This window comes from Parasteatoda tepidariorum, chromosome 12 (assembly GCF_982258835.1).
Source record: "Parasteatoda tepidariorum strain Cologne lab strain chromosome 12, Ptep-v5.0, whole genome shotgun sequence".
NCBI lineage: Eukaryota > Metazoa > Arthropoda > Arachnida > Araneae > Theridiidae > Parasteatoda > Parasteatoda tepidariorum.
In genome coordinates, this window is record NC_141766.1 from 55,455,577 (window position 1) to 55,481,503 (window position 25,927).

The 25,927-nt window shown below is 27.7% G+C and overlaps 1 protein-coding gene across 2 annotated transcripts in view; it reads left to right on the forward strand.

Annotated features, from left to right (window-relative positions):
- LOC107455416 (uncharacterized) overlaps positions 1 to 25,927 on the forward strand; it is a 76,009-nt gene that overhangs the window by 38,402 nt on the left and 11,680 nt on the right. For both annotated transcript variants that reach the window (XM_043042178.3, XM_071187992.2), the window contains 28 exons: positions 926 to 979; positions 1,098 to 1,142; positions 1,780 to 1,833; positions 2,322 to 2,366; positions 3,533 to 3,586; positions 5,744 to 5,842; positions 7,190 to 7,234; positions 7,314 to 7,412; positions 8,425 to 8,532; positions 10,578 to 10,631; positions 10,771 to 10,878; positions 10,959 to 11,003; positions 12,159 to 12,212; positions 12,678 to 12,722; positions 13,445 to 13,498; positions 14,332 to 14,493; positions 14,688 to 14,885; positions 15,524 to 15,577; positions 15,671 to 15,832; positions 15,980 to 16,087; positions 16,185 to 16,238; positions 16,325 to 16,378; positions 16,849 to 16,902; positions 18,287 to 18,340; positions 19,630 to 19,683; positions 19,764 to 19,871; positions 24,699 to 24,806; positions 25,598 to 25,705. In XM_043042178.3, the coding sequence (XP_042898112.2) occupies positions 926 to 979; positions 1,098 to 1,142; positions 1,780 to 1,833; positions 2,322 to 2,366; positions 3,533 to 3,586; positions 5,744 to 5,842; positions 7,190 to 7,234; positions 7,314 to 7,412; positions 8,425 to 8,532; positions 10,578 to 10,631; positions 10,771 to 10,878; positions 10,959 to 11,003; positions 12,159 to 12,212; positions 12,678 to 12,722; positions 13,445 to 13,498; positions 14,332 to 14,493; positions 14,688 to 14,885; positions 15,524 to 15,577; positions 15,671 to 15,832; positions 15,980 to 16,087; positions 16,185 to 16,238; positions 16,325 to 16,378; positions 16,849 to 16,902; positions 18,287 to 18,340; positions 19,630 to 19,683; positions 19,764 to 19,871; positions 24,699 to 24,806; positions 25,598 to 25,705 (2,241 nt within the window). The remainder of the gene's footprint in view (positions 1 to 925; positions 980 to 1,097; positions 1,143 to 1,779; positions 1,834 to 2,321; positions 2,367 to 3,532; positions 3,587 to 5,743; positions 5,843 to 7,189; positions 7,235 to 7,313; positions 7,413 to 8,424; positions 8,533 to 10,577; positions 10,632 to 10,770; positions 10,879 to 10,958; positions 11,004 to 12,158; positions 12,213 to 12,677; positions 12,723 to 13,444; positions 13,499 to 14,331; positions 14,494 to 14,687; positions 14,886 to 15,523; positions 15,578 to 15,670; positions 15,833 to 15,979; positions 16,088 to 16,184; positions 16,239 to 16,324; positions 16,379 to 16,848; positions 16,903 to 18,286; positions 18,341 to 19,629; positions 19,684 to 19,763; positions 19,872 to 24,698; positions 24,807 to 25,597; positions 25,706 to 25,927) is intronic.

Consider the following 25,927-nt stretch of genomic DNA (forward strand, 5'->3'; position numbering starts at 1 on the left):
TCAGTACATATTTTGAAACTGTAATTTCTTCAAATTTTAAATATTTATAATAAAAGGTTTTAGCATAGTAAAAACACACTAAGTAAATATATAATATTACTTGGTATACTACACCAAATTTTGAAACTGAAAAACTTCCTTCTCAGAATAAGTTATAATTGAGTAAACTACTCAAAAGTTATATTTTTTATAAAGCAACTTTTAAGGCCTGTTTAGATGATCCAATTTCTTGAAAAGAGATTGATTGATATTGATGGAAACTTGTTTTTCTTTGAGCTTGGATCGTGTAAACAAACATCCAACTACTTGGTCCAACTTCTTGGACGATAGTAGATCACATTCTACTTTCCATCCAAGTTTTTCCTCCTTTAGCCAATCAGCATTTTAGGTTTTGTGACGTCAACATGCAAGCAGCAAATTATGTCATTTTGGTGTCAGTTTTCATATATTTTAGTCTAAGTAAATTGATCTGTTGCGGTTTATTTGTATTATTATGATTTTATTTGAATATATTTAGTAATTTTAAACTTGTGTAAGCATTATTTTATAATGTTGAATATGAACAATGCGCATGCGCAAGTTTTTCTTTCAATGAATCAGTGACATTCAAGAACTTGGATAGTGTCGATGAATCAGCCAATTTCTTGGACAGAGAAATCCTTCCAATTTCTCGGATTTGAAAACTTGGTTAAACAAAAATATTGTCAATTGATGAATTTGCCTGCACTCTAATTAGTCTTTTTTTCATTCCTCTTCCTTAACATTTTCTTTTTATTGCTCTTTTTACAATTTTATACCTTATCTTTCTTATGTTAATTCTCAGTAGTCTATCTGCTCACTAAGCATTAAAAAATTTTAAATTTAGAATTGTTCTGTTGTAAAATTTTTGCCGTTAACTATATTAATATTACTTCTGTTTGTATAGGGATTCCCAGGATTAGATGGTTCTAAAGGAGAACAGGGGACTGCAGGTGAAAAAGTAATTATTTGTGATTATGTTTTTTGAAATTATACTTCATAAATCTGATTTTTTTCTATTTAAAGTACATATTATTTGTTTACTCTTGTCAAGTGCTTGATAATTATTTTCATTTTAGGGAGTTGTTGGGGTTCCTGGAAAGATGGGTGTTGTAGGACCAATGGTATGTTTTAAGTTTTGTTATTTCACGTTTTGATTATATTAGTAGAGTTGATATAGTCATGCTCCCTTAAATGTATTCCAGATAATCAAATTACCTGCTTGTACAAATATAATATTGGATATGAAACCAATGTTAAATGTCCTCATTTAAACCATTATTTAGGGTGTCAATCCTCTATTAAATGCATAACAAAGAGAAGAAATGACGAATTTTTTTAATAAATGTTTTACAAACTAGAATAGAATTTCCATTTTAAAGCTAAGAAGAGAATAAAATACATGGTCACTTCAACAGGGACTTCCTGTTCATTTCTCAATCCAAACAGATTAAGGAGTAGGGTAACAATCAGACAAATCTTGTTAGTAGTTATATAGCAATGAGGTGATTTTTAGCCCTGTTTGACGTACTTCATTTCGTAAAAAGATAAAACAATCTCCTATTGTAGATTTCTTCGGAAGGAAATGGATAGTATTATAATATGTATGTGTAAAATATTTAATAAGATGCGATTGTTTACATGTGTGTAGTAAATAGACATCTTTCAACATTTAAGCATAACTGGACTCTGTTCTAGAGTTTACTGCTTATAGATTATAAGTTTGCTTTAATTTTTTTAAAATAAGAATTTTTGTTTCAGGGACCTCCTGGTCCAAGGGGAGAACGAGGACGAGAAGGCACACCAGGACCACCTGTATGTATTAAATTTGTACAATCTTTATCACTTATGTAGTTACAACTTTATAAAATTTTATGGGATATACTTAAACTTTTTAAATATTCATATTTTATTTATTTTTTGAAACATTTTTTCCCTCAGACATTAAATTATCAAGCAATTTAAATAAACGTACATGAATAATTTTTGTTTTGTTGTCAGACGATTTAAATCCTATTTATATTTTATGTTTCAAAATCTGTTTTTATAAACTGAAATATGCATATTTTTTATTTTATTTGTTCATTTTTTTTAGAATTTCAAACTTTTATTGTTAAAAACAATATATTGAGGAACGTTTCTGCTTGGAAATAATTTCATTGTAATAGTTTGTTAATTTGACATAATTTACGCTAATAGTTGTACATAATTGGAATATTGATTTATAATACTTGGAATTTAAAACATCTCAGTCATTTTTCCAAATCATTCACAAATAAGTTTCTATATATACATTTTTCTAGGGCTTAAGAGGAGTTGATGGGTTACCCGGTCAAACAGGACCAACTGTAAGTAATATTTTGTGTTAATTTTAGAATTTATTTTTTCAAATTAATTTTTATATTTATTGTTCACTTAAAATGTTTAAACACTATTTGTTCATAAAATAATTTAAAATTGTGATGAAATATTCTTTTGTGAAAAAATAATCTGTGAATATTTTTCTTTAAATTTAACTTAATTTTAAATGAGTATGTTATAATTTTAACTAATAAATGTCAAGTTTTTATAAAATCAACTCAATATTATATTTGCATTTTATTTGCAACTCATATTTTCATTCTCCTTCCATTTTTTTTATCTTTAGAAATCAGATAAGAATTGTTTAGGAACTTAATAATATTCAAGTTTTATTATTTAAATTCTTATTTGCTTTAAATGGACTGAATGTAATATTTTTTTCTATACTTTTATTTCAAACACTTCACTAAATAGATTAAATCAGATATATTCTGCCGTGTGTGCATTTTTTTTATATCAAAAATAAATCTAAATATATACAAAATTAGCAGAGTTAATTCTTTTCAGACACACATAAGGTGCATGGCAACAAAATAATCATAATGCACCTGCTAAGGTTTTTCTTTAAACTGAATTGCTTAGTGCTGAATTGCTTACTGCATCAATGGCGTTTTGATATCAGAATGTTCTTTAAATATATTTCTGGATCTGTGAAAAATTTCCTATTGTTTTATCTAATAGTTTTTGAGTTATGACAATGAGAACTCCATTCAGCAAAAATATCAAATGAGATGCTGATGAGGGCAGTAACATTCTTTTAATGTAAAGAGAGAAATTATAAAAATAAATACATTGATTTATAATACTTGAAATACATTTTTAATATAAAGAGAGAAATTATAAAAATAAATATATTGATTTACAATACTTGAAATACATATTTTAATATAAAGAGAGAAATTATAAAAATAAATATATTGATTTATAATACTTGAAATACATTTTTTAGCATAAAGAGAGAAATTATAGAAATAAATATATTGATTTATAATACTTGAAATACATTTTTATAAGCTGTTTTCCAAACAATTAAATATAAATTTCTTTCCTGTAATTATAATCAAAAATTTTTACTTATGTTATGTAAAATAATAGTTTCTATAAAAATAATAAAATATATGATTATAAAACAAATCTAAAACACATATTTCAGGGACCAATTGGAAGATCTGGACCACCAGGGTTCCCTGGATCTCCTGGATTAAAAGTATGTATTTTTGCTTTTACCTTAATTTGTATTTTAAAATTAAATAAATATTCGGATTGGATGTGTAAATAAGAAATAATATTAACTGTTTATTGATTATAAAAGTTTCTATAGATTCAGGACCGCAGCAAGCTTTTAGATAAAAATCCTAATTTATAGTAAGAAGAATAAATTATAAAAGTAAGTTTAAAAGAGTAAGAATATGAAATACAACCCTTTTTATTGTTTTTCCTTACCCTTTTTCTATTAAACCAAAAAACAACAGTGTTTACTTTTGTCTTTTTTTTAGAGGGTGATAATTACAGGTTTCTCAATATCATATTAAAATTATTATCTTTTGATGGATAACTGTAAAAAATCATTCCATTATCCAATAAATTTTAACTTTCTCTTACAAGTGCCTGATCTCTTAAGTATTGTCATTAGTAAAAAAATATTATTGGTTAATTTATTTAATTGGTTAATTTATTTATTTTTCTGGGAAGAGCTTGTAGAAATAATGCTTTGGATCAAAGTTTGTAATTCACGATTGCAATGCTCGAATACGCTATCTAGGGAGATGACCAGTTCCTTGTCTTGACCCTTTCTCTTACCCTCTGCAAATATATTATGATATTTTCCCCTTCCATAATATTTTTCTTATTTAACTGTCAAAAGTATCAGAACTATATTTAATGCACTTTTGAGTTTCATACTGTCTCCTCACTTAAATTTTAATCTGTTTAAAAATCAAGACAGAAACTAATGTACTTCCTTCCCTATGACTATCCATATACTAATGGTGAAAGAATGAGGAGTATTGCCATAGGTAGGCCTGTAGCCTAATATGATTGCAAATTCTCACCTAACAAATATAATGTTTTTTTTTATTATTTGAATTAGTTATTCTGAAATAAAATAAAAATCATTTATTTTTAATTTTTAATTCTAAATTTTGACTAATGATTTTCATTATCCAACGCATATTTTCAGCTGAAATTTATCTGATTATAGATTTGATTGTGTGATAACGTGAAATTGTGTCTGCTGGCATAAATTATTTTAATTATATCAAATGCTTATTGAAAAATCACTTACTGCTAAAAAATAACATGTTTCTGTCTGACACAAAAATGGAGTTATTTCACAGGAAATGAATTTAAGTCAAAGCTTTGTAAGCTACAAGTTATTTTTAAAGAATGCAAAAAACTTACATTGTAACAAATGTAGAGATTTCTTTTGCGTAAATTAAAAAATGAATCTTTAGGAAAATTCTTAGTTTTAGTATCTTCATTGCTGGATTTTTTCCCACCAAAATTACCTTCTGATATTTTGTTTTCAACAAAGATTTTCTGTCCCTTCACATACTTTCGTCCTTGAAAAATAAAATAGTCCCAGCTGCTCAGTTGCTAAAATTTCTTCATCTCTTCACAAAGTTTAGCTTAAAAATATCCTTTTTCTCAACAAAAAGTTTTCCCTTTTTACAATTTTATGATTTTTTTAAGGAAAGAATTCTTTTTTTAGTTCAAGCATTTCATTTCAAAATTTATTCAATTTTGTATAATTGATTTGAGAAAATTTTAATAAAAATGTAAACATTTGATTAAAAAAAATCATGCAAAGAGTAATCCAATTTTTTTATTGAATAAAATATCAATTTTTAAAAGTAAGTTTTATACTTATAATATATTACGAAATATATATTTCTGATGCTGCATGGAAATAATTTTATCAAAATCTTGTTATCAAAATCAATTTTTTTTAAATAGTTTGAAAAGTAAGATGAATGAATCTAGACCAATTAATTACTTTCGACCATTTTTGCATACATAATTAATTGCATACTTTTTACTTACTTTAAATTTTTTATAAAGAAAGGCATAAACTGTAATTTATCTAACCTCACCCATATTAGCATGTCAAATGATATCTCTATCCTTTTTATTTGAGATATGTCAACCTTAATTCAAATTTTTATGTTTATTTTAGACTAACTTTGAATGATAATTTATTTTTATCTATCTGATATGTAAAATTCGTCCTAATATACTAAATGCTTTATAAACTCATACTAGTGAAACTTTCAAAAATTTATTTGCTATATTGGCAGTAATTCACAATAGACAATAGATTTTAAAAACTTTTACATTCTACTTTTATTCTTTATTTATTTTTTAGGGTGAAGCAGGAGCTTTAGGTGCTAAGGGAAATCAAGGTAGCCAAGGTGTTAGAGGAGAAGCTGGTACTCCAGGACTAAATGGTGAAAGAGGACCTCAAGTATGTATTTTTTTATAAGTATTCTATCATATGCATGAAGACCAACTGCTTGCCTTTTACTTGAATATTTCATTTAAATATGTTTTGAAGGAAAATGTGCATAAGTTTTATTTTCTCTTTTTTGCTTTTCTTTAAATTAAGTTATTTACCTGAATTAAGAAAAAATTAATAATTTTTTGCTGGAATAAATACAAAAACTAAAGAACTCTCCACCATCATGTGATGAGGCATTTAAATTATTCTTTTGAGTTCATTTGTAACAAGTGTGTTAAATATGTTCTAAAACAATTAAGGTCTATTATCATTTTTGATGCTTATATTAATGCTCAAAAGATAAAAACATTTTAAAATCATGAAGCAACTTCAAAAAGCAGTTTTGACAAATCTTATCTTTGAAGAAACCGTGACTGCAACTTTAAACCAAAACAAATTCTTCGGTAACAGAAACAACAAAAGAAGATTAATTTTTAATCATTGAAAAATTTAGAACCATTTATATACCTATAAAGCAAACAAAGGGTAATGCTGATATTTTAATTGTGGAAATAGCACTTATTATTTCACAAACTTATCATTATTCTACTATTATTTTTGAAAACTGACGATTGTTAGCAATCAAGACCGATGAAACTCCCCCTGACGTGGAAATTTCTTTACTTTATCCTGAAAAATGTATTGTATGGCAAAGAATTTATTCCTCAGAAGTTAAGAAAGGTTAAACACAAGTTATATTTTGTTTCTGGAGACTTTTTTTTCTAAACTTCATCTGCTTTTCATGAAAATAAGGCTTTATAAACCATGAATTTATTACAGATTTATAAGAGCCCAAATAAATTTTTTATCAGAGCTTTATGTGTAGAGCTTATCCATCTTTTCCCCTTCTGAATTATCCAGCCATAGCTGTTCAAACCAGTTTGCAATTGTTTTTTTTATTTTTATTTTTTTTTATGAATTTCAGCCTTCAGATATTTGAAAATCACTCTCTTAATCAGTCTTGCACACTCTTGTGAGACTTCCAATCCTTTTATCATCATCATAGTTGGACAGACAGCCTAATGTGGACCAATGCCTTCCTAAGTTCCAAAATATTACAGAAATAATTTATTCTTCTGTAATAACAGCTTTGAAATTAAAGTTTCTCAATATAGTCTACTAACGTAAGCAATCGCTTCTTAATCCAAGGGTTGTAATATGAAAATCAGTCATTAGAACAGTTTTACCTCAGATTAAAAGGAATGTTGAATAACCCAAGTGTTGTGCAGTCCGACTTCAGATAATCAGGTTTATATATCTATCCACTTTTTATGTTTATTTATATTCACTTTATCTCACTTTTTTGAATTCCAGGGTGCTCCCGGGAACGATGGTCTTCCTGGTGAAAGAGGTGCTCCTGTAAGTACAGCAATTTATTTTTTAAAAGGCGCATTTCAAGAGAATCTCTTTTTCATATTTTTATTCAATACATCCTTAGGGAGATAGAGGAGCAAATGGTATTTCTGGATTCCCAGGTGCTGCTGGACCCCCTGGTCTTACTGGAAGTCAAGGCTTGCCCGGACCTAAAGGTTCACAGGTCAGTCATATTATAGTATTCATATTATATTTGTTATTTCAATTTTATTAGTTATTTAAAAAATAAAATGTTATTTTCTTAATCTTAAAAATTATTCTTTATATGGTTCATCTGTTTTTAAATCTAAAAGAAATATCCTAAGAAATATATTAAAAACTTCTAAAAATTTTTATAATATTTAAAAAAAAGAGAAAAAAATTTAAAAAACTTTGTCGGTTACAAAATTATCATATTGGGTATTTTACAATTAAATTTATATAGTGATTTGCATAAAATTTCTGTCGGTATTTTTCACCTCATTAAAAAAATTTAAAAAATTTAAAAAAATTCAATAAAATGCTTCTATAAAAATAGTGCATTGTCACTTGCCAGTCCTAAGATCTCCCTTTTCTAAAAGTTCTGAAATTTTCCTCATTGCCAAAACTATATCATACCTTTTAAAACAGTATTAAAACTAGTAAATAAGATTTCTTATTCAATTGAGGGGCAAAGAGTAAGAATATATATTATTAACTCAAAATTTCAGTTGCACCTTACTGTGGAATCATTCACTAATTTATTTTTGTTTTAACTTTGACCTATAAAAGTGAGGTTTACTTTCTTGACCCAAGGTTTTCATATTTAATTAAATGATTTTATTTTTATTTCGAGTTCTACACTTTCTGACCTGTTTTTCTATAAGGGAATTATTGACTTCTTTGTTTAAGTTTAAAAATTATGCTAATGATTAATATATTTTTAATATATTTAAAAAAAAAAATTCTCATGAATCAGCATTTGAACAAAAATATTGTTAGTTTATACCATTCTTTCAAGTGAAATAGTTTTCTTAATCTTTTTTAATGCATTTTATTTTAATTTTTGTGATTCACATACATTTTATAAAATTAACTTTATTATTAAATTTTTTTAGTCAGAATAATAATAAAATTTTATCTTTATTTTATATTGATCATATCTAATCTTATATTAATCGTATCTTTTTATTCATCATTTTGAAATATAATACTAGGGTAATAGAGGTGAGCCTGGAATTAGAGGAGAAGGTGGAAGAAAAGGTGAAGTTGGAACTGTAGGGCCTAGAGGTTTACCAGGAGTGCAAGGAAATCAAGGAAAAAGAGTGAGTCAGAATTTGATTTTATAACCTTCATGATTAAAAAAAAGCTTTTATATATTTATAAATTAAACAAAATATTTGTAATATTCTAAAGCAAAATATTATGACATTATATTAAGTGTTGAATAACAGGGATAAAGTTCTAACACATGTAATATATGTATGTAGTTGGAATCATATCTAATCACTTGAAAAATAGCAATAAAAATGTGTAGAATTGTATTTGTCAGTAATTATCATTAGAAAAAAGTAATTATTTCTAAAAATTATAAAAATTTGATGAATTGTGTAATCAAAAAATGAATATAATATTGAGTATTATGACTTTTTATATGAATATAATAATGAGTATTTTAATGCACAGAATGGGAAAGAAATGGACCATCTAAATAACTTTTTATTTAATAACTGAATCTTCATGTTCTAGGACTCAGTGTTAGTGTTTAAAGGTGGTGACCTCAAATATACTAATTAATTAGTGCAGTGAATATTTTAAAAATGCAAAATCAGAACCAAAAATTTACTTTCTCTGAATAAATATGCATTTTTTTTCAACAGATTTGGCTCTCTGACCTCTGAAATATAGGGGATAACTGCAATCTGGGGAATATGGTCCTAATTTATTTTCTAAATTTAGTGGATAGTTCCTAAGAAATCGAATTCTAAACAAATCATATGTTTAAGGTTCAATTTCTCAGAAAGCGTGCGACTGATTTCTCTCAAATTTTTCATTTTGTCATGTAAAAATACCTACTTTAAAATCATGTAAAACTGTATACTCTTCATTTCAAAATCTTTTCTTTTTTAGTAAAATAATGAAAATCAGTAATTATTAACTAAAAGCTATTTTTTGCATGGAATTATATTTGCACAAACAAATTTTATAATTGTGTGCAAAAATTTTAATAATTGTTTGAAAGTGAAATTAGCACGAAAGGGTTCTAACTTTGGACTGCACTTCTAACCAAAATAATGGAACAATATTTCCCGAATTGTGGCTACCCTCTTTCCCTCATTTTAAGGATCAGGAATCTGAATGTGTTGTAAAAAAAGGTACGATTTTTCAGAGAAAGTATGCTTTTGTCTGATTTTATAAGTTGAAATACCTAATTAATTACTAATTAATTGGCATATTTGAAGTTATGATCCGAGAACCATTAAATTGAGTCCTAGAATGTGAAAATTTGATCATTAGATGAAATGTTTTTCAGGGTGGTCTGTTTATTTATTTTTTTATTACTATTATTTTTTGTGCTCTGTGCATATTCATGTATAGGATTTAAATTAACCAAAACAGAAAAGGAGGAATGTGTTTTGTTTTGCAACTTAATTTGATCTCCTCACTGCGGAAGATCTACATGATTCCATCTAATTCAATCTCTTTGTTCATTTTTAATGCAGTTTATTACAAAAGAGTTTTCTCCTTTTATGAAAATAAAAGATATTTTTGCAATGTTTCACTTCTTCGACTTTAAGGATGTTGCTGACCGGCCTGTGTAGGGGTCAGAGAACTGGCTTTGCATCAGAAAGGTTCTGGGGGGGTTCGAATCCTGGGCAAAGCATGGATGTTATTTCCTTCTATGTACTATCTGTCTTTACTGTGGGAGCAACGTTGGCCAACCTAATATCCAACAACTATGTCCTTCAGATGTCTGTATGATTAAAAGTTGTTCTCCAGGTGGGCATAGCAAAAAAATGCACTTTTAGGATGTTTAATCTGACAGTGAACAGTTGAAAACTAGCAACAACAAAAATTGTGATCTAATATTTTTTAACATTTTAAATTATTATTTAACACATTGGCTGTTTTAAATTTTTAAAACTTTATCTAACACTTAAAATTAAAAGTCTAAGTTTGCTGTAATTGATTTTTCTCTTTTAAGCAATTCTTTATAGTTTTATTTTATTTATACTTTTATTTATTTATTGTATTTTTAAAGTGATTATGACTCTTTACATGAAATATGCATCTTTCTGACTTATCATCGAATAATTATTTTACACTCTTAGAAAATACAGAAAGTTTGTTCATTGTTTGTTAATTTTAGGGAAAAGCTGGTCCTCCTGGCCCTGTAGGAGCTCCTGGTGTTCCAGGTGAAAGAGTAAGTATTATTTTACATTTTATACTCCAAAATTACTTTTTTTGTAAACTTAAATGCATGTATTTATATTGAAATTTTAATTAGTCATTAAATGTACACTATTTATAATAAATCACCTTTTAGTTCATGTATATTCCAGGGACCATCAGGGCTCAGAGGACTTCCTGGCCCTGAAGGTGCTGCAGGCATGAAAGGTCTTACTGGGGATCGAGGTTTAGAAGGCCCATCAGGTCCTAAGGGTGCTCAGGTAGGCTAGTTTTATTTTGATTAATAGTAGTGTTTGGTACATAAATATATTGTTTTCATATGAATTTATTTTTATTTTAGGGTGAAGGTGGACGACAAGGTCCTCCTGGTCTTCAAGGATTGCGGGTAAGTTTTCAATTTTTTTTTCATATCTTTGATTCCTTCTTATCAATCACACTCTATAACATTATTATTTATTTTTGTACCTCAAAAATGGAATGTAATAGAATCACTAATTTTCTAATACTTGATCATGTGCACACAAAGTGTTAATTGAAGCAACTATTATGCTAGCATGCCTAAGAAAAATGTTTGTAACACTATTAATAGATAAACAATTATGTCTTATTATAATAAAATATGTAAACCTATTAAACTATTTAAATTCATTATAAATTTTGTTAAATATTAGTCTTCTTTATTGTTTACAAAATATTTAAAAAAAACCTTATGTAGCCCAAATACTTTTATTATGTCAATTTTAAAATCTGGTGTCTAAACACATTGCAATAAAATTTTCTTGATTTTTTTGAGAAAAATAAAAAGTATCTAATTGCATATTTTTTTACCTCAAAAGTTGCTTTTTCTTTATTATATGTTTAAGTTTCTTTTTTATAATAAGAACCAATAATTTTACTTACAGTCTCATTTTTTATCAATTGCTATTCATTATCTATTTTTCTTATTATTTTTTGTTATTTTATTAACGAATTATTACCCAACAATATGATACATAATTCCTTGACTTTTTGAGCGTTTGCATCTTAATACTTTCATATGGAATTTTTCTCTGTATGTTCCACTTTCTTTGAAAGAGATAATGATTTTCAAATGTGTGAAGCAAAAATTTTTAAAATATGAAAATTCCAAATCATGCACTCATTTAATTTAGTTACAGGTACATAGGATCCTGTTGCATTGCTTTTAAAAATCATTCAGTGTATAATATGCATTCAGTATATAATAGTTTAACAGATAACCTCGTTTCTTATCCATTTTAAATTATGTAACCTAGAAGGTTATGCATCCAGTTTTTAGTATTTTAATAGATTTGGAATAAAAAATATTTTTTGAGTAGTTTTTGTGTTTCCAACTATAGATAATTAAATAATGCCATTTAAAATTCATGCTGTTTATTTTAGGTGATTGTCAAATTTTATATTGATCAGGAGGGATTAAATTTTTTGTTTGTTTAAACATTGTTAATATTTTAATTGCTGTTTGTATTGTCCTTTTATGTAAGTATATTTATGTGTCTCATATTTTTATATTTTTTCTTAGGGAACTCCAGGAGCACATGGAATCACTGGAAAAGATGGATCTCCTGGAGATAGAGTGAGTTTTTTTTTTAAATTTGAAGCATATAATAAGATTATTAAGAACATTTAAAGTAGCACAAACTTTTTTCAAACTTTTGTCATTACATTTTATTGCTTTGATCCATTGAAGACCAGTTAAGATATCCAATACTAACTTACGAAGATGCTTATTGGATTAAAGGTAACTGCTTAGAGCGTATAATGAAACTCAGTTTTAACTCAGTTAACAGTAGTGGTTTTGTAGTCTTTTGATGCCTTTCTGAAATGTTTACCGTGAAGTGTTTTTTTTTTTCAATTCATTAAATTTATTTTGTTTTTGAGATTAGAAGTCCTCTAGATTCACTTAAGCTACCCAATATCATTTTTACTGCTGCTTTGTGCTATTTTAACTGATGAATAAATTAGAGTATCTTCTTGATTTTATACTATATTAAATAATTTTTATACTAAAATAATTTATGAAAGATATTTTGATTTTTAGGGAGCTCCTGGATTAGATGGAAAACAAGGACCACCAGGCCCTCAGGTAGAATTTATCTACTGTATATTTATTTACTTGCTTATACATTTTAGTTTTTTAGCGATCAAGTAGTTCTGTGTTCAGATCCATCTACTATTTGTCTATATTCTTATGTGCAGGTAAATAGCAAAAAAACCTGTCTTAGACATTTGATAAACAATTAGGAACACACAAAGACAAACTTTCACCATCCTCCATTTATTGTTTTTCTGAAGAAATTATACGAAAGTTCTCTCATTAAATTGCATTAAGATAGAAGATCAATTTGTTCAATTGTTTTAAATTGCCTACCATGTTTTTCCTTTTATCAGCATATAACCTTAAAAATGTACTTTTTTTGTTGAAAAAGTAGCAAAATGTGTTTACGTTTTTACACTGTGAAATTTTATAAAGCAATTTTTTTACTTTCAATAATCTATTGAACTTGGGAAGAAACTTTTATTTGCCAACAATTATTATTGTATAGCTTTTATGGGAAATGAAAAATTTCTTATTTACTATTTAATTTTTTGATTCCTTAAAAATATAAAATTTATAAATGCAGTTAACAATGGTGCTTGAAATATAAATTAACTATACTTATGCTTATTTCCGAAAGTCCAAATTTTAAGTTTTGTTGAATGTTTTTTCTTTAAAAATACTGTCAGTAAAATTTTCATAACTAAGTGGTTGAATAAATTTTTTCATTATGTAATTTAATATTTTGTTAATATTTAAATTTATTTTAGGGTACTCAAGGGGTTCCTGGATTAATAGGACTTCCTGGAATGAAAGGAGAGAGGGTATGTATGTATTTTAAAACAATTGTTTACAATATTTCAATTAAGTTGTATTTGTAAATAGTTTTTCTTGACCTTTCATGTCAAATAGGAGGTATGCAGAATTTGGTACAGTTTTGTATTAGAACTAAAGCAATAATTTCTGTTAAATTTTTGGATCTTTTCTATTTCATATTAGTTTACTCTATTATATAAAGATTAAGTTTTTATTAAAATTATCTCTTGCAACTGAATATTCTATATAACCATTAAAAAAGAGGCGGGTAGATAAGTTTTTAAAACAATATTGATTCTATAGAAAAAATCTCTTATTTGAATGAAAATTAGAAAATCTTTTTCTAAGAAGAATAACATGTGCTGTACACCTGGGAAAATTCTAGTAGGAAGCAGCATAATACAAATTTGTTTGGTTTAAAAAAATTCCATAGTTCAGCATGTATTTTAAGGAGCAAGATGTCTTAAGTTATGGTCTAAGTATATAAAGTTCTTCTCTGAGTTGAAGAGAGTAGTTAAAAGGGGAGATACCAATGTGATGTACAGAAAAAATTATAAATGTTAGAAAAAAATATTTAAAATTGATTAACCAATATTTACTTCAGATGAAAACTGCTTTTAATATTTTTAAAAGAATTAATTTTATAATGAGAAAATTATTTTTATCGTAAAGAATTGCATTTTCTTGGTTTCCTTTCTGTCCTAGTCTACTTTTGTTTTGCCTGTATTATGCATGAAATAAGTAGGATTGAAATTAATGTTTACTTTGAAAGACTTCATTCATTACTCATAATGAACTTAAATGTGATTTTTAAAGCTGAAAATTGAATTACGTATTGCAGGGAGAAAGAGGTATAGACGGTTTGACAGGTTTACCAGGTCTTCAAGGAAGACGCGGTGATGCTGGAAAAGATGGTTTGCCTGGCTTACAAGGAGCTCGGGGTCCATCTGGTGATACAGGTGCAAAAGGTGAACCTGGTCCTCAAGGGTCTCGTGGCTTTCAGGTGAAACTATTTATTTTATTTAAAGTTATATGAAGAATGTAATTTATATTTTTAGGTAAAATTATATTTTACTAATTTAAACCTCTGAGAAAAGATAATATCTTGATTCATTTTTCCAAAGATATCTGACAATTTATTCAATAAGGGGTATAAATATTTTACTTTAATCGAGTGCTACTCTTCTCTTATAAAAGGGTATACCTGGTCTTGCGGGAGGAATTGGTCAGCCAGGTAAAAACGGAGAACCTGGCACACCTGGAGTTGCAGGTTTAGTTGGATCTCAAGGAAGTCGAGGAGAAAGAGGGTTTCCTGGGGAAAGAGGACTGATGGGTCTTCCTGGACCTCAAGGAATTCGTGGTGAAGTTGGACCTGCAGGAAAAGATGGAGCTATTGTAAGTCCAAGTTTTGTTTATTCTTTTTTGAAATCATGTGTTAAAATTTTTTTTATATTATTCACTTATGCATGTTTAAGTTTCAGCATTTTTTTCTTTCTTGACCTTTTAAATATGTCAATACTACCATATATACATAAGTATATTTATAACAAAAGGCCAATTAGGCCCTAGGACATGTGAAGTTTGCCACAGTTAGATATGGAAAAGAGTGACTTTCCACCTTGGAAATGTTTTTTTGTGTCTTTCTGGGAGATATAAGTAGATATGGTAGTGATCAATTTTCCATGCTTGTAAAGCTGTATCCTCAAATTTTCTATGCTTATTTAATCAATTTTATTTCACTCTTTGTGAAAAAACTTTTAAATTATCACTCATTTACTGTAGGCTCTATTTATTGATTAGTGGATTTGAACTTAATATTTAATCATTTAACATTATATATATTTAGCATGACTATATATGACTAATATTTATTGTTTTTACTTATGCAGTTTCTTTACTTCTGTTAAATTGCTTCCATTTTAAAGTCAGTTTTATTTAGAACAAGGACGTTTGTCCTAAATATTTATTTATTTGTGCTTATTTTTGTTTATGATATTACCTTTTAAAACTTTAAAGCAAGTACTTTTTTATAGGGACCCAGGGGAGAAAAAGGTCCTAAAGGAATATCAGGAGCATCAGGCTTAGTTGTGAGTTAAAATATTATTCCTTAGTTAGTCTTTCTTTTTATATATTACCTGATAACACAACTCATTACCTGATAACATAAAAATATTATAAAGGGGCTTCCTGGTCAAAGAGGTGATTTTGGTCCTTCTGGCCCTAAAGGAGAAAGAGGTGATTCTGGACCAATGGGACTCAATGGCCCACAGGGTAGACAAGGAGAGCCTGGTCCGATGGGATTAGTTGGTCTCACTGGTTTACAAGGAGAAACAGGAGAGAAGGTAATAGATAAAAAAATTTCTTTTTATCTGAAATTTAAATATGGAATTAAATCATTCTTCTTCTTTACTTCTAAACTTTTTATAAATTATTATTCCAAGTTAATTGTTGAAAGTCATTCAGTTTTAAACCTCTTTTTATTTAAAAAGGGTGCACTTGGTCAAGTTGGACCTCAAGGAAATCCAGGTCCTCAAGGTATTCAGGGTGATAAAGGGCAACAAGGTGCGCAGGGTCAACAGGGATTTCCAGGGCCGATTGTGAGTATTGATGTACTTTTTTACTTGTATTTGTTGTATCTAACAAAAACTAAAAATGTTCTTCAGGTGATTGATTGTCAATGCTTTTTAATTTTAGGGTATACCTGGAGCTCGAGGAATAAAGGGTGACCAAGGATTGATTGGACCAAAGGTTTTTATTATATTTTAAACTTTTTGTTAACTATATTTATGGTTATTTACTTGTTATATATTTATTACAATTATGTGTTTTAACAGGGTGAAACAGGAGATAATGGTTTACCTGGTCTCCCTGGAATTTCTGGTATACAGGTAAATAATTTCATTTTCTAAATGGCATGTTTCTATAACCTTAAATGAACTGTATTAAAATGATTAAATGTACTTTTCAATATTGTTTCAATGTGTGTATATATATATATATATATATATATATATATATATATATATATATATATATATATATATATATATATATATATATATATGTATGTATATATATATATATATATATATATATATATATATATATATATATATATATATATATATATATATATATATATATGTATGTATATATATATATATATATATATATATATATGTTTTATTTATTTTTAAACAGATTTTTTTCCTTCCTTAAATTTACTAGTGATGCATGCATAGCATGTAACAAAGCTGCTAATCTTTTATCAAAGTAATCTGTATATTTCATCTATTTCACATTTAGGTTCTGATTTTAAATTAATCTTTTATGAAAACTTTTTTCTCTGTGTCATTAGGGTCTGCAAGGAATTACAGGATTAACTGGAGCAAAAGGAAATGATGGGAAAAAGGTATTTTTCCTTCTATTGCAATTTAAATGTTCTAAAATTGTTATCAATTTAAAAGGCATTCAATTCATTTTTTAAACAAAAATTATTTTTTTAAATTTTTTATTGATTTTAATTTTAGAAAATGTTTTATTTTGTCAATTTCTTTGCTATATTTACTGAATGCCTTTATGTACTTTTTAATTAACTTAATTATCTTTTCTTTTTACATTTTTTCAAAATCCAAAATTTATTTTATTAAATTTATAGTTAATTATCAGTAGCTTTTTAATTTTAAAACATGTTTTATAATATTTGCACTATCTTGTTGAGGGATTCTACAAATTAGTGATGATTTAAAGCATGCAATTTCCTAAGATAAAATTTTGTTTGAAAAATAGTTCGAAAATGTTTCAAATAGTAAATATTTTTAATATATTATAAGCAGAGTTTAAAAGTTTGTATTATGATTTTGTATTTTTATTTTTCAATGTATTTGAATGGGAAGTATGACTTGTTAATAAAGTTCAAGGTCATATTATATGAGATTCAAGAGGAAATTTACATTTATTAACTCTTACTCTTCATATCTGAGTAAAGTTGGCAAAATTATCACTATTCTAATCTATGTTTATTCATATGGCTCACAAATCATTGACATTTTGAGACACGTTGTTGACATGAGATAAAGGTAAAGGACAAATGAGAATTTTTTGTGTTCTCAAGATAGATTATCTAAAGACACATACACTTGTTGACTGCCAAAAACTTAGATTTATTGGAGTTATCACTATACATGATTTAAATTAATATATTTTCATATTTTGACTTCTTTTTTTAAGCCATGTTAATGACAAAAGTTAAATACACTGTTTTGAAAATAAAGCAAATCTTACTAAAACTGCAAGAAGCAACTTTCTTGAAAACAATAAGTTATTAAACTTGTGTTTTAACACTGTTACCACTTTTGAAAATTTTAAACTTAAAAAAAAAAACATATTTGTATTTTTAAGTCATGAGGATGACCAAAAAGCCATGGAACAGAATATTATTTCATGTTTGAGATAAAATTAATATTTGATTTTATTTATATATTGTTATGAATATTCTATATACCTGTTCAACAGTGAAAAATTAGTAAGAAAATCAGTTATAACTTTTGTTATAAACTCTTTAGAACACTCCAGAAAATTTATTTACCATTCAAAAAATAATATTGTGATATGGCTATAGATCAGAAATATAGGGTTGCAGAATTATAAGACAATTTTTCAATCGCTCATACCAAAGAAAAATATCAGTTTTGAACACAAATATTACCAAATTTGTAGAAATGGAATGTTATATTTGTCATATCTGTATGTTTTTAATTTATACTCTTTTTAAATTTGTGAATATCTCATTTTAGGGACATGCTGGATTTCCTGGAACACCTGGCCTTCCAGGAAATGCAGGAACACCAGTAAGAACTTTTAAATATTGTAATATATCCTTAAATTTAAAATTTATGCTGATTACATGTGTTGAGTGTTCCAGTAACTGTAATAGTAAGTTACATATCTAATTCAGCCTTTTTAAAAATATCAGATTGCAACTATTTATTTTTGCAAGTTTTGTTCATGACAATAAGTGCAGTATTTGCCAAAAATGTTATTTCTTATGAATTTGGGCAGATAAATTAAGAAAAGAAGTAACAAAACATAAATTAAAAAATTATTATAATTTAAAAGTTCCAATCACAATCATCACATTACTCTGATTCTTTATTAAGAATAGTAACAAATTTTGTTTTCTAAATGGTAGTATATAAGTTACCTTTAAAAAAACTTTAAAATTTAAGACTTTATAATTTTTATTGCTCATACTAATTTGTTTTTAAGTACATTTGCATGGTTTTTTATACAATAAATATTTTTTTTTAATGTTAATATTTATCTGCACCCAGATTGAAAATTAAATTATCCATGTGTTAATCATTCATTGTACTTTTAAATAGAATCTAAATGCGCCATATGTTTTTAAAACTACAGCTTCATGTAAATGTTGGTTCCCAACATAGTATTTTCAAATTTTTATGACCTACTACCCAAATTTGATTGTGTTTCCCTACTTTTTTATAAGACTTTTGACCTTTTATTTGCATTGTTTTTGAAATTATTTTATTATTATTGGTCTATTTTATTTCTGGTATTAGTATCAAATAAATTACTGTCCTAAAACATATAACAGTTTTTACTCTTTTTTTATTTATTAAGCTGGAAAATGAGGATTGCGCTAATAAATAATTAAAAATATATAGAACATCTAAAAACAATGTCTTGCTCATTGTGTATATATTGCATATATATATTGATATTTGAGCTTACTCTTTCACAAATATATGCTTTTATTTTTTTCTATGGAGATGTTGCTTTTTTAAAAAAGTAAACATAAGGCATTTCTGTTCCTTACTAGGATACTTTTGGACTGCAGATTTGCTATTATTGATTAAATTATAGAAATTAATCAATAATAGCAAATCTGCTGTCCAAAAGTATCTTTATTAGATATTTTGAATCTGAATTTAAAAAATTTATAGCTTTTAAAAGTAATTTTAGCACTTTAGGTAAAGAAGCACACATTTTAGAATTAATTTGATCGATGTGTTCTAATGTGCATATTGTAATATTCATAGTATATGTGCATATTGAAATATTTTTATTTAAGTGAAAAAGTCACTTTAAAAGAGTTTTGACTTTTTTATTTTTTCAGGGTAAGCAAGGCAATCCAGGACCTTCTGGCTCTGTTGGCTCCCCAGGTTTGACGGTATGAATTGTTTTCTTAGATATTAATTTAATGTAACGAATATTTGTCAATTTCTGCAATGAAATTTCTTACTTATTCAGGGTCACAAAGGTGATTCTGGAAGGCATGGTGCTCCAGGCCCTGCAGGTAATCCTGGAATTCCGGGTATTCCTGGTGCTAAAGGTGATGTAGGATCTGAAGGAAGGCCTGTAAGAATCGTTGTTTTTTGCTTTTATTAATTACATAGCTATATGGTTTTAAGTTTAGGTTTCATGATACATATATATGAACATAGTTATTCTAAAAATCTAAATTGTTTCAATTTTAAAAGGAATAAATTTTTTTATTAGTTAAAATAATATTAAGAGAATTAAGCTTGTTAGTCCCGTACTACAATCTCTCATCTACTGTTTGACATTTTTTGTCTTAAAATATTATAATTTATGGTTATTTTATCTAGAAAATGTGCAATATTTAATTTATCTAAAGTAAAATAAGAAATATATTTAAGCATCATAAGCAAATGTTTAAAATAAAAAGGTTTTCAAACCAAAGGAAAATCACACAATTAGATAAACTTGTACAAATTATATGTTTGATTGAAATAATTATAGGATGTTGTAGGAGCTCTATAAACTTAATTTTGCCCCGTAATAAACTAATTAAGCCCTTTGTTACAACCATATAAAGCTTTGTGTATATAGGAAAAAAAGTATGAACTATTTAAAAAAAAATATTGTCAAAGTGATATAAGTTACTTTTGTATAATTGTATTAAAATTACTGTTATGATAATATTTACTATTTTAGTTCGGAAGAAAAAATGAGTTGTAAATGCTATTTTAATTTAAGTTGATATTATAAACATTAACTGAAATTTGTTTTCTTACTAAATCAACTGATTGATTTAATATTCTTTCTTCCATGGCTATATTCTTTGTTTTCCTGAATGTGTCTGCCTTGATTTTAAGGAAACTATTACCAAACATTATTTCTTTCTAATGCAGTAATTATTATTAACAATACTACAATAAGCAAAAAAGTATATCACTTTGAATAGCTTTTGTTCTAATGATTAGATTTTCACAAACAAAAAGTCAATTTGACCTAAAGGTTTAAGAGTTGACCATTAATTAATTAGTGCTAACTATTAATTACATTATGAAATCTAAAAGAAAAGCATACTTTCTCTAAATCAACATCTTTCTTTTGATGGATTTATATTTTTGCAGTTATTAACAGTTAAGCATTCTATTAATTTGTCTACGTATTTCTTTCTCCTGACCTTTTCCATTTCATTTTAAACTTCTTCTGCGCATTATAATAGGGAGCGTTGGTTTTTCAGTTTTTAGTGTTTTCTTTTCTTCTACTTGCTTTTGAAGTTGATGCTTGACCTGTGACTTAGTGAGTTTTTATTTTTCTGATGATTTTGATTGAGTTTCTTTTCTTAATTTGTTAATTATTTTGAATGTATCTTGTTTTTCCTGGACCTATATACAAAACCATTGGGGTACTGAGGGAGATATTTTAAGCATTTGCTTCTCCCTCAAATAAACTGCTGTTTGTAGAAAATGCAACACCATGAAAGAATCATCAGAATCAAATGAAATTTAATGCAGAAACGACTTGTACTGATACAAATAAATGATGAAATTTTCAAAACAAAAGAAACAAATTAAGCGTCCGAAATCAGTATTTGGTGCAGCCACCACGCGCTGCAATAAGTGCTGCTATACGACGTGGCATGGAGTCAAACAGATGTTGAATATCTGCTTGAGGAAGAGAATTCCATATCGCTTGTATGCGCAACCAAAGTTCGTCTTTGGAAACTGCAGGACGCGGATCACGAGTGAGACGCCGACCAACCATATCCCACACGTGCTCAATAGGCGACATATCCGGCGAATAAGCAGGCCAAGGAAGAAGTTGCATGCGTTGTGCTGAACAGAAGTCTCTAACAGTCCGCGCAACATGTGGGCGTGCATTATCCTGCTGAAAGATAGCTCCAGGGATGCCTTGAAGGAAAGGAACGACTTCGGGCTGTAGCACTTCACGGACGTATCTGTTGCTATTGAGATTACCCTCAATTCGTATCAAATTGGATCGTCCATGATACGAAATCGCACCCCAGACCATAACTCCGGGTGTTCGACCACTATGTCGTTCAATAATACACTCAGGAAGGCAGCGTTGACCGGCATAACGTCTAACACGAACACGGCCATCATGGGTCCACAAATTGAAGCGTGATTCATCTGAAAAGACAACTTGGTGCCAATCAGCTCGCCAGTCTCTGTGCTCAAGAGCCCACTGCCGACGCAGCCGTTGATGATCCGCCGTGAGGGGAATCCTGTATAATGACACCCTTGCACGCAATCCACGGCGCAGCAGACGACGACGAATTGACGAAGCCGACAATTGTACACCTGTAGAAGTAGACCAATGTGCTGCCAGCTGCCTGGAGGAAGCTGTGCGATCATTCACCGCCATGCAGAGCAGGTGTCGATCATCGCGCTCTGACGTCACCTTCTGTCGTCCAGTGCCTGTTTTTCGAGTTGTTCGGTGCTCGTCGGTCCACTGCTTCCAAACTCGCATCACTGTGGAACTGTTCCGCTGCATACGAGCTGCTATTGCGCGATAGGAAAATCCTCCTTCTCGAAGGCCGATTATCCTCCCTCGTTCAAACTCCGTAAGTTGCTTGAATTTCTTATTCTTCCGTCGTGGAGGCATACTCAGGTCTCACTAAACGTTTGCCACTAACAAATAATCATAGACTATTTTCAACGTCCCGCTACAGCACTTTATTTATACGCTTTCAGCATCAATTCAGAGGGCGCTGCGCGCGCCACGCACGCGCTATGGCTCTGAAACTTTATTAATTTGCATAATATCCTATAATTGACATTTGCTGCGAATTTCATTTGATTCTGATGATTCCTTCATGGTGTTGCATTTTCTACAAACAGCAGTTTAGAAATGGTTTTGTTTTTAATGGCTACCGAGGCCGGTACCCCCTGAAGACTTCGGCTTTGGTGGTCATATTTTTATTTTTATTTCATTCGTTTCTTGTATCAAAGTGATATAAGTTACTTTTGTATAATTGTATTAAAATTACTGTTATGACAATATTTACTATTTTAGTTTGGAAGAAAAAATGAGTTGTAAACGCTATTTTAATTTAAGTTGATATTATAAACATTAACTGAAATTTGTTTTCCTACTAAGTCAACTGATTGATTTAATATTCTTTCTTCCATGGCTATATTCTTTGTTTTCCTGAATGTGTCTGCCTTGATTTTAAGGAAACTATTACCAAACATTATTTCTTTCTAATGCAGTAATTATTATTAACAATACTACAATAAGCAAAAAAGTATATCACTTTGAATAGCTTTTGTTCTAATGATTAGATTTTCACAAACAAAAAGTCAATTTGACCTAAAGGTTTAAGAGTTGATCATTAATTAATTAGTGCTAACTATTAATTACATTATGAAATCTAAAAGAAAAGCATACTTTCTCTAAATCAACATCTTTCTTTTGATGGATTTATATTTTTAGCTATCAAATCATATGCCCAATAGTTTAGTCCAGAGTGCTATCAAAATTCAGGGTCTATATTGTTAATTTCCGATTTTGCTTATTTTGTCACATGTCACAAACTTTTTCAACTAATTAAAATACCTTTTGCATTAAAATATAATATTTGTTTATCTGAACATATAAATTATTTAAAAGGTAATTTTTAATTATCTATTATTTTGAATTATTATTTATTTTTCTTATTGATAGTAAAAAAATTTAAATTGTATGTTATACATTTCTAAACTATGTAGTTTTTAATGACAAAAGAACAAATTAAACAAAATTGATTGAATAGTTCTCGTGAAAAGAAATTTGAAAACATATTTTATGCGAAATTTTATAACCTATTATATAACTTGATCTACTGTGCTAAATTTTCTTATTTGAAATGAAACAGTTTAAAATAATTTTTATACCATACATTATTAAAAAGTTTTCGACCATTGTTAAGAAAAATTTTAAATAATTATTAGAAGCAAATTTTATAATTGGAATTTTCTTCGGAGAAACAAATTCTATGATTTTTTTTGCAAAATGTGACTTTCTCTCAAACACTTTCTTTTCTGTACTATTTGAACCATATTTTCCAGATTGCCACTACCCTTTATATTTTGATGATTAAAAATCTAAGTCTGTAGAAGAGAAATCATGTTTATTTAGAGAAAGTGCATTTTTGTATCTGATTCCATAATATGATGTGCGCTATTTAATTAGCATATTGGATGCCAACTTTCGAGCTGTTTAGATTAGATCTTAGTTAAATTAGATCATAGGAACAAAAAAAGTTGGGGGGCTCTTATTTTTTTGGCTCTTGTTAATACCTGAACATACAAAAATTGTTAATTCCTAACCTTAAATACATTTTTTCATCACTTTAAAAAATAATGTAAAGCTGTAGTTTATCTTATTACTTAGAAAGCCTTTTTTATCTATTTGCTATTTTAGTTCATGAAAAAAAAATTTTCATCCAAACATTCTTGTGCCTCAAAGGTTTAAAGATATACATTTTTAAAAAATGCATTAAACACTTTTAATTCCTATGCATATTTTTTACTGTGTCAAATGTAGCCTATTTTATACAATAATCTTCTGTAAGGAAGTTCCAAAATAATTTTTAAACTGTTATTATTTTTATAACTATTAAGAATAAAAACTGTCATATTTATAAATTAGATAAGAAGGCTTATAATTTTGTAGTGTTATGCTTGTGCTCCGTAATTTGTTTTCAAATATCATAATAATGTATCCCAATTAACAATATTTATGTGAATATTTACAATTCTTCAATCAAAATCATTGATGCATACTTTCCTAGTTTCTATTTACCCCAAAAATGTTTTATTATCTTAAGTTTAGATGCAGGCTTATTTTATTTTTATTGGCTTAAATATTATGTACCTAAAATACCATAGTGTTTTATTTTTGATGATGTAATTGATGATATTTTTTTAGGGGCCACAAGGTCCCATTGGACAACCTGGCCCAATTGGAGATAAAGGTCCACCTGGTTTACCTGGTCTCCAAGGAAGAAATGGTCCACATGGAGCAAAAGGATCACAGGTTTTATATAAATTTAATAAATTAATTTTTTAGCTTGATTATTCCATTTCATAATTAAATTATTTTACATTCCATAAATAACTTCAAACAAGAGTTTTGTACATTAAACATTATAGTAAATTACATAGATATGTAGCATAACAGTAAAATTAAACATCAAGTCATTTTTCAAACAAGATATTAGTTTTGATAACCCTTTATGATACGGTTATATCTCAAATTACTTAAATGAGCCTACTAGTTTTATTTTTCATCCATTGTGAGAATTAAATTGTCTATGATTTTCTAAATACTGTTGTCAGGAATGTTAGTAAATGCAAAAATAGATTAATTCAGTTTATCAATAAAAGATTTGAAATCGACAGAAATATTTATATACTCAGGGTGACATCTATAGATAAAAAGAGATCTTTATATTGAATTTTGTGATATTGCTAAAAGTAAAGGAACTCATAATATTCATATGCATGAGATAGCGTGCAATCTATGATCCAACAAAGACTTAAATATTTCCTGAGTTATAATGCGTGAAAAATAAAAAACAAGTACTTGATAATAAAAAATTCTGGTCTGTAATAAAATGAAATAGTTAATGCTTAAATGCTAAAATTAAAGATTTTACTAAAATCAAGTAGTAATAAAGAAATCCTAGTTTTTAATGATAAAATCAAAAGTTGTGTTTAAAAACTAAATTTATTTCAAGTATTCATAGTAATGTATTTATTTAACATTTTGCTTTATATTTTCTAATAATGGAATCTGAAAAATTGTTATTTTGTTATTAATTTAAGGGTGAAAGAGGTCCTGAGGGCAAGCCAGGTCCTGATGGAAATCCCGGCTTGCAAGGATTAATGGGATTACCTGGACCTCAAGGTCCTACTGGTGAAACAGGTCCTGAAGTAAGTTACATTTTTCTTACCAAAATTTTAATCTGTTACTTTTTAAACAATTTTTATAGTTCAATAAAAATATATCTAGTTTTGTCTAAAGCCAAGGTGATTACCTAGATTTTAATAACTAGCTCCACTAGTCTTTTTTTTTTTTTTTTTTTTGTTAAACCTTATACTGTATGTTTTCTCATTAAAACTGAATGTTTATAAAAACAGAGGCTAAAGTTTTCA